Genomic DNA, 18,953 nt, shown 5'->3' with positions numbered 1-18,953 from the left:
CCTTGATTTTACTTCAGCGAGAATCAAATGATAGGGATAGTGGGAAATACTTACAGAAATGAAAAATGTGTGTAAAATATAAAAGTTCTACAGATTTGGAATTGTTTCACTAAATCCATGTGGCCTAAAGTTTTCTATTACGAAGAATCAGTTTTGTAATCAGCTGTATTACTGCAACTTAATTAGGCACAGTAATCAGATGCAACTATAAAAAACATATTACCCTACATGTGCCTATCACTATCTCTACCTTGAATTAAGAAAATTCAAGCTTTGTGTTAAAGTTTTAAAAAACCAAACAAACAATCAGAGGTTGGAATTTTATTTCAATGCATGAATCCTTGGGAAAACAGAAGTCCAAGCTTCAATTTCTGAAATGACTGTAAGACAGGATTGGCATTTCAAGAATAGAAATAATGGTTGTTAAATCTGGCAAAATACAATCTGAAAATAATTTATGAAGGCAGTGAATATGTTGCCTGAAACATTATACTATAAAATATAAAATTATGCAATACATTTCCCAAAGGACAAACGTACTTTTTAGAAGACTTGTGAAGTCAGAGACCAATTGAGGTTTTTTTCCATCAGTACTTCAGTGGTTCCCTACCTCCATGGTAGCTTCTAGATTACTAAATTGTATTTCAAATGAACAAAAGAATCATTAAATATTTGATTATTATTTCTTCAAAGCTTTCTAATGTACTTAATAAATTAACACATTTACTATTATATTTTGCAGAACAGAGATTTAGCAGTGAGAGACAGACCAGCTCAATTTAACACAGAAGTTCCTTAAGCATTTGCTGTAATAAATATGAACAAATACTGTACACTTACATTTGTCTTGCCTATAAACTTCCATAGTTCAGCGGACTTGGTATGTTTCCTAATAAGATAATACAACATATTCTGACATGATGATGTGCAGGGATTAGCTGAAGGTTTGGAAATATCATGGGAACTGTCTTTCTAACTCATTTTTGTGTCTTGCTTCTTTTGCTTTTGCATGTACAAAAGAATCAGAGTACTTCCAAAAAGTTATGCAGACATCCTCTGATTCCAACTGAATGCACATCTTGGTGAAGCAAATGTATGAATTTTTAACTTCCATGGACACCAATACCCAGGTATTTCCATTTTGAATTCTTTATGAAAGAGAATCTGAATGTCAACACTTTTGGGAGTCATGCACAGCTATTAAACTTCAGTTTCAGTATCTATAACAGCTACTCTTTGAAGAAACCTCTCTACAGAGGTACCTCTAGTATATGTTTAAACACATGGTTGCCTTTTCCCATCAGACACGGTCCAAGTTAAAGTATGCTTTATATATGTCTCACCCTATTACTGAAGAGTGCTTCAGAGCACAACTACTGAAGACTATGTCTATTCAGGTGTAAGAGAAAAAAGTTTCACAGAATCTGTGCTAGAACAGAACATTTTAAATTCTGATACTATCAAACTGTAACAAATATTCAAATTCATCTAATTAAAACTATAAAAAGAGCAGAAATCTAGTAGAACAAAAAAAGATAAGCAGAAATTTGTCTCAGTTAAAAGGATGTATTTCAGGCTCTTATCTATCACATTACTACTACTGAATACGTTTAAATATTCTTAGCACACTCACCTCCTTTTGACGGTACTTAATTGCCAGTTTCAATCTTGCAAGATCATTACCACTTTGTTCTTCTATCAAGCTATTATCATCTCTGTAATTAAGAATAATTTCCAATTCCCTGGAACTCCGTGTCTGATCCAGGAGATCTTTTGCAAATTGCTTGCATTGCCGTGACAGCTCCTCATACTCTGACTTAAACTCATTTTCGACTTTACTCAGTTCCTGCAGCTCCCAGCTCAGTTGAAAAGCGGTAAGGAAAGGATCCTCACTGGACAAAGCAATCAGGGATGGGCTCGCCAGAGCCTTGTAGATGTTGAGTCTGGACCGAGAGTGGCGGAGGCTGTCCACGTCTGAGCTTGAGACACATTCAACACAGTTACAGCGCACCTCGTGCGGCCTGGGCACAGACACCCCTTTCTGCACAAGGAGCTTTATGATTTCGTAATTGTTGGTGTGGGCAGCCAGAATAATAGGCGTGATATCCGGCGTAAATTCTGAAAACTGCTTGTCCAGAAGCACTGGTGGCACCTGTGAAAGAAGGCAAAAACCCTTACAGGCCTTCTCATTGAACAAGAGTTGTAGAAAATAAGGCTAAAAATGGTTTACCAGGTAATACACTTACTGTTGGATCTTTATTTTTATCCAGAGTTGAAGGAAACTCTTTAAATAAAACAAATCAATCAGCTAAGATAGTGTATTTCCAATTAATGAATTGCTGTAAGCAGGGTGTGATTTTTTATAGAACCTGTTTATATGTGAACAACCCATGGACAATGAGTTATTAGAATAAATTATTAGATAAACAAGGACAAGTTAGATACAAATGCTCCTCCCCAGTCCCCTGAAGTGAGCAAGACAGACATTTTTTCTTGTCTCTCACTGGTTTATCTTAGTTTCAAAAGGAAGAAAGAATCATGGGGGTCATGACTGTGAATCTCTGAAGGAAGCAAAAGACACAGGCAATTTACATTCAGAAAATAAAATGTTCAATGAAATTACAAGAAAATACATGTTTTCTTAAAGAGAATGTTGAAAATAAGGCTGTGTAGAGAAACAAAGGCACTTGCTGCAAAGAGCTTAATGTCTTAAGGTTTGGTTCTACATTCACCTGCACAAAGAAACATATTCTGTTTATAGGAAAACAGGGGAGATAGTAGAAAAAAATGTCCCCAAAGATCATTTTGAAAGCCTCTTCTGATATTAATTTCTTTTTTGTCAGCATTCTTTATCAGAAAGACTTTCATTTTAAGCTTGTTTCCTTATTTTACACTACCAGGCTCTAAAGTCTTTCCCACATCAAGACAATTTGTTCAATTAGTATGATTAAGAATGTAAATGTATTTAGCCAATGTCAATCAAAAAACCGATATTGGCATCATCACTTACAGACTGACTCTGGTCTACAGCTCAATAGCCAAGTACAAAACTCAATCCACAGGACACCACAGAGAGGTGCTCTGAGCGATGCTTTTTCAGGAGGAAGAAAAAAGGAAAACATTTGACCCAAAGTTAAGAGACTCTAGAGAAAGAGATGGCCATTGTGAAAAAACACAAGTGGAGTGGGAGTGGTACAATGGAGGTGGAAAGTCAAGACTGGAGATCCATCATTCAGGACTGTCATCACAACCCCAGGGAAGCAAAACCTGCCTGGCCAAAGTGTATTGCTGACCTTAAGTAGCTGCGCCAGATTCTGAGAAGGTATATGGAGGCAACAGGCAGAAATCCCTTTTCTCCCCTCTCATGCACTCAGACATGCATGCTTGGCTTGGCACTGAGTCAGGCTGGCACTGAGTTTGTTTTAGCACAGGACTATGGGCTGAAAGAGCTGGCACACCCACTCTCATGATCCCATGCAGAGAGTGCAGGTGGATCTTCACAGCTGGATGTTCACAACTAGTGGTTCTGAGCCAAGCAGCTTCTGTGCAACTTCACTTCTGCTTTCTTTATTCTGAGGTACAAACATAATGGTGTAGCGTGTGCAGAAAAACATGGGTTAAATATTACTCGTGAGGTAAGGAACCCAGCTGAGAATATACTGAAGGTATATATGGATGGAGGGAACACTTGGCTACAAGAAAAAACAGAAGCTCTGTGTGCTGTGCCTCATCTCAGGTCAAAACCCACAACTCTGGACATATGACTTCTCAGAGGACTCTGTGGCTCCGCCCATGCTGCTCTGTCAGGTCTCTTCCAGAGCACCTCTGGGACATCTGCCACCTCCTGACCGGACACTGCACAGAGCCCTCCTGGGATGCCCAGGTGCCTGGAACACATTCCTGTCCAGTGCGAACTGGGCGTGAAACCCATATATGTTTTCTGCCCTGTCTTTGGTGTCAGTGGGGGAAATGAGACCTGTTTCCAACCCCAATTCTTACAGGTTGTTGCAATCTTAGATTTGTTTTCTTTTCTATTTACATATTATAGAGGAAAAAAAGAACACTGCATGCATACACACATTTTCATGCTTCTCTAAATTGCAGCTGTGGCCAGTGCTTTTGAGACTAGAATGGAATGAAAATGGTGGTAGAGATTCAAACTTTGCATAAGTAGAAATGAGATTCTGGGCTATCATAGAACTGAAAAAGGTTTACAGAGAGGTGTATATTGTGTTCTGACAGTGTCTGCTGCAAGCAGCCAGACCTCCCCTTGGCCTCAGGTACAAGGTACCAGAGAGCGAAGGAGAGAGCTGCAAGGGCAGAAAACTCAAGGTCAGAAAGCTGTAACTTCAAACTCACTGAGTGCTCAGAGTATAACTCTGTCACTTCACATGTCGCTAGTTTTGTACTTTCTGACAGTGCTAAAGTAACATTTGCTTCAAGCCCTGCCAGAACTGAAGACTATCTTAAACATATCATCAGCTGCAAGCTCTGAAAAATTAAGACACAGCTTCAAACGACATGGCCTTACGGTGACTGACTTGTACATGGGGTCCATTTCCCTACAAGCTGCTTGCTTTTTCTCATAGCTTATCAAAACCTTTCATCTTAAGCTAACACAGATTCAAGGCTAATGCACATACCTTGGAATTCATCACATCAGAATTTACCCAAATACAGAATTATTTATTAAATCTTTTCAGCCTTAACTTACAGAAACATTTAAACTTAAAGGGCAAACCCTAAGACTTCAACTTTAATTACATCATGAGTTTAACCCCTGATCCTTCATCTCCTATTTTAAGAGTTTGTACTAATTTAAATGAGAGAATATCAAAATAATAAGGTCAAATTATTCCCTCATCTGAAGCAAAATGAAGAACTTTGAAGAACTGAGCACTCTGGTGGCATTCAGAAAATTTCAACTTCTAACAGTTGACCCAGAGTACTTGCTCTTAAATTATCAGACTTACAATGAATTTTACTTTCAAACTACTAAAAATAATTATCTTTAAAGAGAACCAAACCAAATAAGCAGCACACACTGATATTAGCCTCATATTTGGAAGCTGCGACAGAACACTCACAGGAAACATTCAAGTCTTCCTTAAATCCTGGAGGATGGAAAGATACTAGGTCTTACAGTCACTGACTGTGACTGTGACTTCCTGAGGCTTAGTAGTAGTGTAACTATATTAAATGTTTTGGAATTAGTGTGCTAAGTTTGAGGCTGCTTAAACTTGCCAAAGTCACACAATTTTTGCCTTCTTACATTTTGTGAAGAATTTCTACATCAACACTATATCAACACAGGGCTGGTTCGGTGACTGTGTATTTGTTATGAATGTCTATGTGATTAGTAGACAAAAAGAAAATAAAGCAGAAAATAAAGGATAGTTCAAAGTCTGAACACTTCAGTGCTCACAGGCATGAGATTTTTTTTTTTTTTTTGTCACATTTATTTTCCCTGCACTCTGTGTAAGTGGGAATGAGTCAGTCTGGTTTGGATATCTAACAATTCTTTTAGATACCAAATGGAACAGTCCTCTTCAATGTGTTTATATTCCCTATATGGTCGTGGTGAAGACAAGCTCCTTTGCTATGACAGAAGAGAAGTCTAGGTTAAATTAATTCCAGTTAGGTCTGAGACAGTCTCCTTTCCTCATGACATCAAAGGAAGACCGATTGTTGATCATCTCTCAGACATCCAGGAAACAGAAAAATGTAACAGTCAGTTTGGACAAGGAGGAACGTAAACCCCATGTGTGTCCTTTTCTCCATCTAAATTGCTCATAATAGCACTCATTACTGCAATATCTCAACAGAGTCCATTTACCTGCTGTTTAAATGCCGAGCTCAGAACCTATGAAAATCTGTCTCTTTGGGCAAACAGTTAGCTTCCCTGGCTCTTGTCCTTGTTTATTTATTTGCAATGATTTTGTCTTTTGTTTGTAAACAGAAGCAAATCCCACTTGGTTTTGGGCAGTTAGGGGAATGAATTTCTGAGTCATGCCCATCATGACAGCATGATTGGAGGGAAAACCTAAAGCAAAGGCAAAAAGAGAATATACGACAAATAAGATGAATACATATGTCATGCAGTACCAGGTTATATAAGGAAATTATTATTATCAAAGTGTGTCATCAAAGTCTCAGCTGCTTTATCCCTATCCCTATTTTTCTATAGCTGTCGTCAGTCAAATACCATGAAAATGCTTTACTCATTTCTGTACAGCCCACAGCACATGAGTTATCTCTATGCATACACAGTTCCATGCTTTATATTCTGGCTTGTTGAGTTCTTCTCCTCTTTGGTTTGCTATTATTGTATCACTTGAAATTCATCCTGATTCGGACAATGGAAGTAATTCCCCTGGGAAGGGTTCAAAAATTCCTCCTGTCACAACTCCTTTACCTTGGTCTAAATCACCAATAAACATCCAGATATATTGAATAACTTAGAGATACCATGTCAAGACAACTTGAAATCAGTTATCACAGCACTGGAGGAGTCCTGCAACTCATGTTGAAACTATCCTCACAAGACCACTCACTCAAGCAGCAGGACTGCAGTGGTGGCTCCTGATTGTCTGAAAGTGCTTTTCCCCATCCCTGGGTGCTCACTGTGCGTTGTACAGCTGGCATGCTGTGTGCCCATCAAGGAACTAAGTCAGGCAAGTGGATGGAAGTGGGCCAGCTGAGCTCAGGGACAGCATCATTTCCGAGCAGCGTGTGTGATACTGGCCATGCAACACCCGTCTGGTAGATCTGCTTTCCAGAGGCAACCCCGCTGGCATCCCTGCCAAGGGTTCTACTTGTTTATTGTCCATGAACTCCTTACATTTCCTAAAGGTAAGTACCACACTCTTAATCTGCCCCTGAACTATTATCTTTCATTGGATAATATTCTACCTCTGTGTCTATTTTTCTTCTTTCTTGTAAGAAACAGTCACATAACACATGTAGAAAATAGGGGTCTTAGGCACTGTAAGCTGACTAATAGCAGTCTAAGGACTAAATGTAAATTTTTTATTAATATTGTAATTTCCTAAGAATGCATACTTTAGTAAGATTTAATTACAAATTGGGTCCTTTAACAATTTCATACCCACATTTTACCTCAGTGCTAGCAAGGTGTTTCATGCTTGTCTTCCAGACTTCTTTTCTCTGGAGTCTAATGTCATTCCAGTTATGAATTAAAGCCAGGTAGGTATAGCCAAAAATAATACTTAAAAATCAGATATTTTTGTGTGGACACTTTTCAACAAAGCATCCAAGATTTTTTTCTTGTTTATCTTGAAAAGTTCCTTCATTCCAATATTTCCCTATAATCTAACAATAAGAAGGGCCAATCCAACATTTTTTCCAGATTAAATTATTGTGATTATACTATATAATTATGACAATTCTAATTATTAATTTTACAAAACAGCCTTTAATTTTTTCTTGTGAAAATACTATATTTCATGTCATGCAAAAAAGATGTCTAGCAGAGAGAAGCTCTGATAAGCAACCCAACATACATATCTAATTTTATACAGCTGAAATTAGGTAAGGTAAACACTCCCCTTAGTATAGAGTTCAACATAATTTATTTTTCAGACATAAGCCATGTGCTAACTAGCTCAAATCTTGATTACTGTGCTATCTCATGCTGGTACTGATCCACAACTAGCCATGGCTCTATCTCCTAACCTGCACTGCTGGGATACAAGACAGGTATTTTTCAAAAGTACTGCATTCATCATTTTGGCCAGTTCTCCAGGATGTGCAAAAAGAGGGTATGAACAGTTTATGCTGAATGTGTTACCTTAGGAGCTTGCTTTTAATCTGTCTCTACTGGTAAGGGGGTAAAGGTGACATTCTTGCCTTTCTCAATGTACATCATAACATATTTCCAAGGGTCAAGCCTAAATGCCCTCATCTAGTGGTAATATGAATCACTGTTAGCAAAGGATATCTTCCCTCCAAACTTAGAATAGTGTTTTATGTAATATCATGTCCATTTTTTTTGTTGAAAATTTACTTTTTTACTTTGCTGGGACATGACTGGAACAGGGATGTTTGTAGTAATACAGAATCCCTGTCACATTTAAGGAAGCTTCATAGCTTGCCTTTTTACAAGTCTGTGGATTTTGAAAAGCTAATTTACAAGTTTATTTTCATCCCTTTTTTTTCCAAGCACAAGCTGAGTTTTCAAAACCTTGGATGTGTTTTTTTTTTAATCAGCTACACTTAACCAATCCCAAGATGTGGGCTTTCTAATGCTTGTTCATGCTCTTCTTATTTGAGCCGAACCAATTTGTGTGTCACAAAAGTCACATTGTGGACTGATCACTTCCAGTCTCCATGACAGCCAAATTGCACAAAAAGCATTAATGTAACACATTAAGGAAAAGAATTTGACCAATCTGTTTCTAAAGCTCTGCAGTGGTGGGTGGATATGTCACACCATTTCCTCACAATGTTTCTGATACTTCATATGCTTTACCTTTGTGCAGTTCAAGCCCATAAATTCTTGTTCTATGGAATGTGAATAAAAAGAATACTTAATTTCTTTGCTTAGTTTCTGTTTTCTAATTTTTCATTCAGACTTTCCTTACAGGCGCTGGAACAAGAAAGCCTTTAAGGTCCCTTCCAGCCCAGGCCATTCTGTGATTCTACAACTGTATGATCTGTGCTCATTCTGATGTCATCAGATGCGATACCGACTTTGGAACAGGAATATGGTATTGTCCAGTCTTTTTATGTTAGTCTTGTTTTAATATTCCTTGCAGACCTTAACTGGTTTCAATTCCAATACATGCTTATTTCTGGTCCACTTAGAACCTTACTTTTTTCTTACTGAACTATTTTATTTTTCACAGAAATAATTTCTGGCTTGCCAAAACCTGAATTTTAAATGTGTCCTCCAACAGCCTTGAGATCCTCCCACATTGTTGGTTGTCTACAGAATTAACACACCCTCTATTTCATCAAAAATGTCATTAATAATTGTACTGATGGGGATAGATCCCTGCAGGACTGCTCATTTCATCCCTCTGCTGAATTCCCATGTCCTGTTTCACCAAGCACTGTTGGCAACTCCTGTGAGTGTGGTTTTCTTAGACTGTATTTTGAGTGACAGTTTATAAAATCTCACAAATCTTGAGCTATATGATATGTACTGCTTTTTCCCCCAACATACAGAGCTTGCTATCTGGTGATGAATGATAATTATATTGTTATGACAAGCTTTGTTCCTGACAAATCTTAGTAGACTACTATTCATGTCTATATTTTCTTCTAGGTGCTTACAAGCATAATGTTTGACTATTTTCTTCGGGATAGTCCCTCCTGTAAAAAACTATAGATTTCTTTTATTTGGAAAGAGAGAATATGGAATGGAAGGGAAAGCTGTAAAATTAACTGCTAACAGTTACCAGACAGTAGCAGATGAAAAGATACTGGATTTGATGGGTTTAGGACATGGTTTTGTTGGGTAGGACAGATGTCAAATGTCTTCAGTGCTTTATTTCTCTCTCTGTCTTTTTATTTATTTTTAATATCTCTTTCCTGTACCTCTGAAAGAACTCTGATCCAAAATACTGCCTGTACACAAAACTGCTCATTCCTAATGAATTAATTCCTGTGAGTATTATGAGTGAAAGGATGTGCTGTTTCATCAGTCAATGCCAGTAGCTTGAGCAAGGGTGGGAAATTGCTTAAAAGTAGACACTCAGTAGAAGACTACCAGGATATTTAGAATTTGTTTTCAGCTACGGAAATTACACTTGCTCTCTCCACATACAATTTTTAAACAGGCAAAGGAGTGTTTCTAGTAGGAGTTCTGGGCCATCGCTTGATTGCTCATAATGAGGAGTGACAAGCAAAAGTTGTTTTCACTCAAGGGACAGTGAAAGAAGTAGTAAAATCGTTTGGAAAAAACATGAGAGCTGGAAAAGAAGAAAGATACTATGGAAAGGATTAAAGGGCAACCTGAATTATTTACTTCCATCATGATATACCTCATATATACCTCTCTCAGAATTGTCATGATGAGTGAAGTTAACACTGAAATGTCCTGAATGTTCAAAGTACATCTGGGGGCCGGTGGCCTCCCATTTGAATTTTTTAAACAGATGCATAGATAATTTTCCCAAACACAGAATTTTTCATAAAGATAAAATCATTTTAATGAAGCTCAGGTCTGATATTCCATTTCCTGAGAAACTGTGTCTCTGGTCTGATGAGCAAAATGTGGCTCCAAAATGGCTACAATAGTCACCTAGAGAGGTGGAAAGAAATTGGCTTGCTTTGACAATGAGGTTTTCAGAGAAATATCAGAACAAAGGAGTTCTTAGAATCTAAGCAGGATCCTTTGTTTATCCCTGAGCTTCTTAGATCTAGAAACAAGAAAAGCTGTTCCACTGGCTACAAAATTATAAAGATTGTTTCTGAAAAGGAGCTTTTGCAGAAAAGACAATAAAAGATTGGTGGCCTCCCTTGGTATCAACAAACTGTTTAGGAGATTCAAGTGTCTCAGAGGGTAGGAATTAGCTAAATTTCTTTGCAGCTGATTGCAACGATTTAACATTGCAAAATAATTTTTGTAATCTTCATGGCTGGGAAGTAAATTTAATGTTTGAGAAAATTAAAAGGATTATACTCACAAAGAACAAAGTGGGAAACAGGCAAATTTGTGAAACACAGAAAAATGTTTTCTCTATTTTAAAAATATTAAGAGAAAGGAATATAAAATATTATAGCAGAGACAAAGAAATCTGTATCTTCAGAGGATGCACAGTAACTTCACAATAAGCTGCTTCATAAGTACATTGTTCCCAGTATGTTATTCAGTGGTTTGTTATTTAGCAGCAGCTCTACATTTTGAACCATACTGTAAATTTCCCATATTTCACAGATACAAGACAAAACATTTTTTCTGAAGTATACAGAGGAGACCAAGGTTCACACAACTATGCTAGGATATGCTGGGAATGAATGATGTATTTGAGAGGCAAAGGATTGAAAACCGAATTTTATTACAGCTTGATGATATTTTCAGCTGGATTCAATTCCTTAACAATAGACATGTTAAGATCCTCCTTGCATACAAGAATCAATTGAACAATCCTCCTGCTTTTGAGGTTTCAGAAATATGTAAGTAAACAAGAGAAGATTGCTAGAAAAAAAAATATTCCTTTTGAATTCCCACTGCAAAGATATCAAAGGAGAAATGGGAGAGACATGCATTACTATAACCTGCCCTACCCAGTGGGAGACCAGGGCAGAGGAGTTAGTTAGAGGTATTTAAGGGTGCAATGCTAGAAGGAAGCCTTTGAAACTAAAGCCAAGGGGAATGGATTGGTTCAAACCCCTTAATACTCCTTGTTTCAAGTTAGGCTTAACTTAGTATTGTATTCCCCTTGAGTTCACCAATTGATTGGATCTTGCTCTTTACAGATCTTACATATGTATAGTGCATCCATACATAAAGAGGTATTCCTAATGTGCTTTAGGATATGAAAATTTTTTTTTTTTCTTTGAGCATATATAAGTATATTTTTACTAAATTCGGGGCATGGTAGTAAGCAGAGACTTAATAAACAAAGGTCTAAATGAGCAAGGAGCAGAGAAGATAAATTTAATCTTATCAGCCAGATTGCTTGTACTTAGAGTAAATGTCATAAAACAAGTTGGTAGCAAATAAAATGGTGGCAGACTTTTTTGCATTTTCTGCAAATATTCAGCTGTATCTCAGCAGTACATAATATGAAATGTTACACTTTGAGAGTAGGTATTTCAGTTTGCTTTTTTTTTTTTTTTCTTTTTCCCTGCCAGAAGGCCTCACACACTGTGACAAGCCTGCAAACTTAGATAATATTTTATTAGAAACCCTCGGTAGTGTTTTAGTAGCTGAGTTGAAAGGGGAACTAATTTTGCCTCCTGCCGATCTGGGGTGAAGATATGGAAGATATGGATCCTGGTACAGGCACAAAGTACAAATAAAACACTTCTGTCAGTGCAGCATGTGACATATATAGCCTCTATCCAGAAAACAGTTGGTAAATTGACAAGCTAAATTGGTAGCCTCCCAAGACAAGTAAGCCCCTGTTATCACATTAAATGGGCTTTGTCAGTCAGTCTGTTGTAACTTTTGAATTTACTGGATTGCTCCAGGTGGGTGTTAACAAGAAGGAATATTAGAAATATTAAATTCCTGCAAGTTTCCCAAAAGATATGGATGTTTGAGATCTGAAGAAAATTCTGGAGTGTGAGTGCAGCTATGTTACTAGACACCAGAAAATTCATACAAAACCAAGATACTATGAGTTTATCAGCCTCTTCAAAAGCTTTGATGAATGCTCATAACACCAAAAAGAAGAAATTTAATCATGAATATATTTAGAGGTTCAAATATTTTTGGTAATCTGCACTCATCTCTTCATGGTAGGAAAGTACTTTCACTTCTAGTAGGAGCTTAAAACAAGAAATATAAAAATGTTAGCAAATAATGACAGAAAAGTACTTAATATTTCCAAATCTGTATCACTTAAAGTTAGGTGGAAGTTTGGTTCAGCAGCCATCTTTAAACTAAATCTGTATTTGTCATCACCAAACTTCTCTGGATTTCTGCAAACTGCTAAACATGAGGATTAGATTCATAGCTGGGAAAAGTCATCCTCAATAACACTACCTTCCAGGAATCGATCTGTAAGGATCCTGATAGTCAGAATTTTTCTTTATGTTGCCAATAAAAAAAAGGCTCATCATTTTGTACACATCAAGAAACTGTTATGTTTCCCCATATTCTGGCATTAATCTTTTGCTATTGCTTCAACCATGGAGTATTATGATTTAGCATTTTTTACAAGGTGATGGATGCAACACATTGCCTACCTCAATATTGAAATTGCAGCCCTGCTTGATGGCACAGGCATATCAGCTTCTGGAGTATTTCTTTAGTAATTGTCACAGGTTTTTCTACTCATCCACCCACCTTAGCTCTGATGCATATAAACACAGACAGTTTGGGTTTATTGCCAAGACATAATGACATTTATGTGCAGCTTTCTTTTTGAACTTGAAAACAGTCAGCAACCTTCCAAAAACTCAAGAACAATACTTCTGTAAATTCTCATCTCCATCCCATATGTAATTAGTCAGCTTCACTTGTGCTACATGTTGTTTTCATGTGCCCAAATGTTATATGAAAGACTGAATATGTGGATAGGCTATACTATATCAATTTCATCCATAAAATTAAATATCCCCTGCACAGGCTTGCCCATTCATCCATCTGTCAATATGCCAGACAATTCTAACTGATCAGACACCACTGGGAAAAAAATACCCAGCTACCCACTCAGGCATCTAGCAGTGGAAAGAAACGACTTTCTGCCCTCACGTTCCACTTCAAGAATGTGTACTTCAAGCCCGACAAAGAGTTTCTGCAACGCCTCCTCCATACTCATTACTAGCTAGACTGTCATTAATCACAACATTCAAAAAAGACATTTAGTTCATAAACTTCTGTGGGAGACATTTTCAAAATGATGCTTGAATCAGATGCTTCAAGCAAAAATGATGCTTGAATCTCAACAGACAAAGAATATCCCACAAGAGATTGTGACTGGTATTCTGGTATTTTGCAAAGTTACTGCAGAAAAAGGTTTAGATTAGCAAACTACCAGGCATCATGCAGTGCTCATTAAATTTTTCCTTCTGCCTCCTCTTGATCAATACAAATCCCAGTTCAGTTACTAGTGGAAAATTTTAAAGAGCATTAAAAAAAAATCAGGTTTAACATTTATGTAAAGTCCATTGCAGGCATGCTGGACCTATAACGTGTACATTCCCTGGTCTTCTCCATCTGTCACTAGCTGGAAGTACAGCCTTGACATAGGAGCTTTCCCACATACACCACTGTGGCAATGCAGAACTGGGAAAATGACACCCTATGAAGCTTGGAAAGAAAACAATGGGCCAAAGCTTCCTAAATGCTCTGCACACATTAAGGGAGACTGAGAATGAAGCTGGGTTACAAGCACAGCTCCAAAGAAGAGCATTGGCCTAATCTCAGGACCTTGCGACTCCTCAAAGGGCAATTTCAAGAAGTCCAAAGATACTGAGAGACATTAAAAGAATAGAGTGGGTGACGTGTCCACATGTAGGCAATCTCCTAGGAGATAGGAGCTCTGTCAGGCCTGATAGGAGCTCTGTCAGAAGAGCAGCATCGATGCTGCCAGTATTTCAGGAATGGAAAATGACTCTTCAGGCTCTGTGCTACTTTCATGCTGTTCCGTGACTTTTCACTTTTAGACGTTTTCTCTGTTTCTGGGAGTGGTGCCAGACTGAAGGCACTTTGCTTTGTTGTCCGTATTCTTTCCCAGTTAGCTTAGGTGAGTGCCTGAACATCCACAGAGAAGTCTGTCTCCACCGGCCTAGAAACTATACTATACAACATCCCTGACATTTCCTCACAAAGGACTATTCCCTCATCCTGGGTCTTCTCTTACAGTCTTTCATTCTCTCCAAAACTACAAAGCAACACTGATAAAAAAAAATAATCAGATGTTAAGACACATTTTGGCATCAGATCAGTCACTGTTTTTTTCTGATGAAAATTGCATCAGTAGATTCAAGTGAAAGACAACTTGTATTGTTGTCCTCCTCTTTTCTACCTTGCCACACTCCAAATAACTATCAATAAGATACATGCATCAAGATTTATAAAATACAACTTTAGCCTTTGACAGTAAAACAATGCCTTTTCTCTCCCTGCCTCCCCAAAAGTCCCACAATAGCAAGCTTTCCTAGCAATTATCTGTTAACTCTTCCTGTCCAAGAGTTCACAATGGCTGCAAGCACATACCTAAAATTTACCATGACCAGAGAGAATACTGAAGAGGCCCCCACATAGTGATGAGGAAGGGTTGTTCACAGTCTGCCTGGAGAGAAAATGATGACCTAAAAGCTGAATCTTTCAGTCCTTCAGAAATGTCTGTATTTAAAGTTTCAGAGGATTGGGTTTTTGTCTCTTCAAATAAATATTTTTTTACCAAATATTTAGATGACTGACTGAACTCACCCTCTCTTGTGCCTTTGAGAAATTGCCAGGAAAATCCAGGAAACCCAACGAAAAAAGTTGTGTATGCCATGGACTTGCATTTTCAGAGGCCAACACATTGACAAGCTGAAGCCTGGCTTCCTGGCTTGACTTTGCCAGAGTAAGTAGAGGCAGGGATCTTACATAAATTAGTTTATGATGTGACTTTACTGCTTGTCCTAGGAGAGCAAAAGGTCTCTGAGTGTTGCAGCACGTAGCTATAGTTTATTTTCAGCTTCCTACTTCCAGCACTATGCCAGTGATTTCTACTTTTCTCTGCATGTGATCCAGGTACATATAACAGTGATCACATCCCTCCCTGTCCCAAAGTTCTCCTTCCTCTGGTAATTCCCTTGTATTTGCAAATGCCAGTCTGGCATTAGCTCAGTATTTGTTTCACACATCCGCACATCTATTCCTAGAGTGTCCAGCCATTAAAAATACCCTCAAGTATCACAAGACTGACATATAATAGTGAACAGAGGGCATAAAAGCCTTCTTTTATGTCATGTGCTTTTTTCTGCCAGTCAGACAATTGCTGTAGACAATGCAGTCAGGTTTTCAAGCCCTAAAGCAAGTCTGTCAGCTAATACAATGTTACATGGATTCGTCTAGTAACTGAGTTTTCAGCTTCACTTATGTGATTTGCAGCATCCTCAGAAGGCGGCTACACCTCTGCTTCAGTCTTTCCTGATACACACAAATATCCAGATGGTCAACCACCCAACTAATGATCAGTGGCTGGATTCCTTAAGCAGTAGAGCACACTGTGATTTAGATAAAGGTATTAATTTTTTATGCTGCCTAACCCCCGGCCCATCTGTGGATGCTGCATGCAATTTAATAAGACTAAAATGTTTTCTGCAGATACTAAATTTAAAAGAACAACTTTTTTTCTCCCTCTTTTAATTTGGCATTCAGCTATCCATCAGGAAAAGCAACAAGTGACTTGGCAGATAATTCAGGACATATGGCTTTGAAGAATGGTAATTTAAAAGTACTTGGACAAGTTTCCTCAACTCATTCACATTAATTTGTGCTATTCTCTTTTACTTGTGTTCTAGCAGCTGGTACAGCTAAAAAACTATAGAAAATATAATGAATATAATGCAAGTGACCAAAAAACCCCCATTTTCCTGAGTTGGATTAATGTATAGTGAAAAAACCTCACTCAAAAACTGAGAAAGAGCTCAAAGACAATTCAGAACCATTAAACCTACATGCCTCATCTGTAGTCACCAGGTGGCACCAGATGTATCCATATATTGATAATTAGGTTAAAATCATTGTAACCATTGTCTTTGAAATGCTGAGCACATCATCTATGACTGTTAGGTAGAGCCCCACAGATCAATGGACCAGAGAGTTTAGATCCAACTTTAACAAGATCTAAACATTGTTTTATAGTTTGTGGGTTTGGGGGGAGGGGTTTGTTTGTTTGTTATATTGGAGTTTTGTTAGTGTTTTTCGTTATTGGAGTGGGGTTTTTGTTTATTTTATTTTGGTGGGGTTTTTTTATTTGGTTTTTCTTTTAGGAGGAAGTGGAAATTAAGGAAATTAGGGAAAATAACTCCTAATTTGGAGATGTTACTTATAAAACTTTTCCAAAATTGCAAAAAACTGATTGCTTTAACTATATGCATTGATTCTTGGTCAGCATTAACAAACTGTTAAATTTGTTCCCTTTTCTTTTGCAACACTTAAAATGTTTAAAGCACTAAATCCTGGAAGATAAAATCCTGGAAGATAACCACTTCTTTTAAAAGATTCAGCATTCTGAAGAATTTCAAAGTCCTGAAGAATCATACCTTTCTGCTGATGCAAGAGGACATTTTCTTCTAGCTTTCTGACACTGACAATGAGAACTTGAATTATATAAGAAATTCTATGCTTAAAAATTATTTCATTTTACAAATATAGCTACATTATTGTATGAGGTGAAGCTGAAATTAGTTATGCATCATACATAAGATGTTATCTCATGAATATAAAAAATAGTGAGACCTAACTCATTTACTTGTGAATCATATAATTTTTTTTCCAGAATTTCAATGTTCATAACTTTTATCACTAATTAAATATTTGGGAAACTGTTTCTTGTGCTTGGAAGTATTTAGCAAGGTGTTTTGGTGTTTTTCTTTCTATTATTATCTTCTGTAAAAACAGAACTTTTTCTTCTGTAAGAACAGAACTCAGGGACCAAAAAAAACAGAAAAAAAGGTGAAACCTCACTGAATCAATAGCGAAGCTCTCATTAACTTCAAGGGGCCAGGATTTTACCACACATGACGAGATTTATTGAAAAAAGGAAAACTGAACAGCCAAAGACATCATGTTATTAAAAGCAGAGAGTCTGAAAATGAGTCATTGTCTAAACAATATGTAAAATATTTATAAATACCAGTAATCAAAGAGTAGAGCTGTAGTTTGAAATAGTTTCAAAAGAAATTTGAAGGGGAAAAAACTTGAAGGAAGAAAAAAGTATATAATTAAAGTATATAAAGGTATGTAACTCTGAGTATTCAGATTTTTTATTTTTAGCAAATTGGAATGATTTTTCAGCCAGAAAGTACTTTTTTATTATATTAAATTCATTGTGGCATTACTGCAAAAATGTCATTGGCATTTACATTCTCTTCAGCCTGCCATGTTCCTAAAAATGAACCAGTGTGATTATCAGTGTATTATTACATACATGACACCCATAGAAGATTAATTGTTGTTGGGATTCCCATTGCATACAACAAAGAACACGCATAAACAACCAGTTCATTAAAAAGCCATTTTTGTAAGCACTGGCTTGCAAGCACTGGCAGTGGGCAAACCTAGCCTTGTGCAGACACAAAAGGAGATGTCCATGTTCAGATGGTTCATGATTATTCTTCACACTTTACAGTAAGACCTCCAGCAAGCGCAACCAGGGAAACCAAGAAAGCGTAGGAGGAGCAGCACTCCTCTCCCCAGCCAGCAGTGGACTCTGGCACTGACACAACATGCTTCAGCTTCAGCACAGAGAGAGAATGATCCTCTAGATTGGAGCAAAGCAGTTTGTGGATAATTTAACATGGTAGTATTCACACAAAAAGTCAGCCTATCTTTTGTCTGCTATAGCATGAAGCTCACTTAGTACAAGTTTTACTGTTTGTATTCAAGCGTTTTCATTACAGCAGCTGTGGCACAAACAAAAAAGTAGTCCTGAAAATCTGAAGAACAGTCTGAAATTTAGGCAGCTATTGCAAGGTGAATTTGTAGGCTCCCAAAGCCAAAAAGTGGTTTATGCTGTCCTAAAAGAAGTAACTGATAAATAAAGCAGAAGGAGCTCTCCAGGAATCTCCATTTTTCTCCATCACTAAGGGGAGACCAGAGATGAGATGCCTTTGGATGACTGCCATCAAATGGCATGAACTCTGCTCTACAAACAGCAACTTCCACTGCATAATGGAGACACAGGTGTTTGAACTGGTTTGGGATGGGGCTGTGCACTGATCCTTCAGGGTCCTGGCATACTGCATAGATAAATTCCTTTGCACAGTATTCTCATCTACACTGTCAGTTGAGGAACAATGAAATGAGACAAACATAATGTGAATATAGTTTTCTCCACCTTCACTGACATAAATCTGTTGTCATTTTACAGGAGCTCTGCTTTTGCTATCTAGAGGAGAAGACAGGCGCATACATTTGCAAAAAGACCTAGTATATTTCTTTCTTTCCATAACAAAGAAGCATAGAATTCATGTTATTTTATCAGCAAAAATTATACTTTTTAACTTATTATCTGCAATTCTATCCATGGCAAGTACATTATACTGTAATTAAAGTATATTGTATGCATTATCTGTATAAGGGCTGTAACCATTTC

The 18,953-nt window shown here is 37.4% G+C and overlaps 1 protein-coding gene across 1 annotated transcript in view; it reads right to left on the bottom strand.

The window, feature by feature from the left end:
• Positions 1 to 18,953, bottom strand: part of TRPC4 (transient receptor potential cation channel subfamily C member 4) — a 126,684-nt gene that overhangs the window by 56,843 nt on the left and 50,888 nt on the right. Inside the window, exon 3 of the mRNA XM_083881416.1 lies at positions 1,634 to 2,152. Coding sequence (XP_083737542.1) covers positions 1,634 to 2,152 — 519 coding nt within the window. The remainder of the gene's footprint in view (positions 1 to 1,633; positions 2,153 to 18,953) is intronic.

The sequence above is a fragment of the Zosterops lateralis genome, assembly GCF_965231275.1.
Source record: "Zosterops lateralis genome assembly, chromosome: 2".
NCBI classification, from domain to species: domain Eukaryota; kingdom Metazoa; phylum Chordata; class Aves; order Passeriformes; family Zosteropidae; genus Zosterops; species Zosterops lateralis.
The sequence above is the reverse complement of the archived record's forward strand: the minus strand, read 5'-3'. Positions and strand labels throughout refer to the sequence as shown.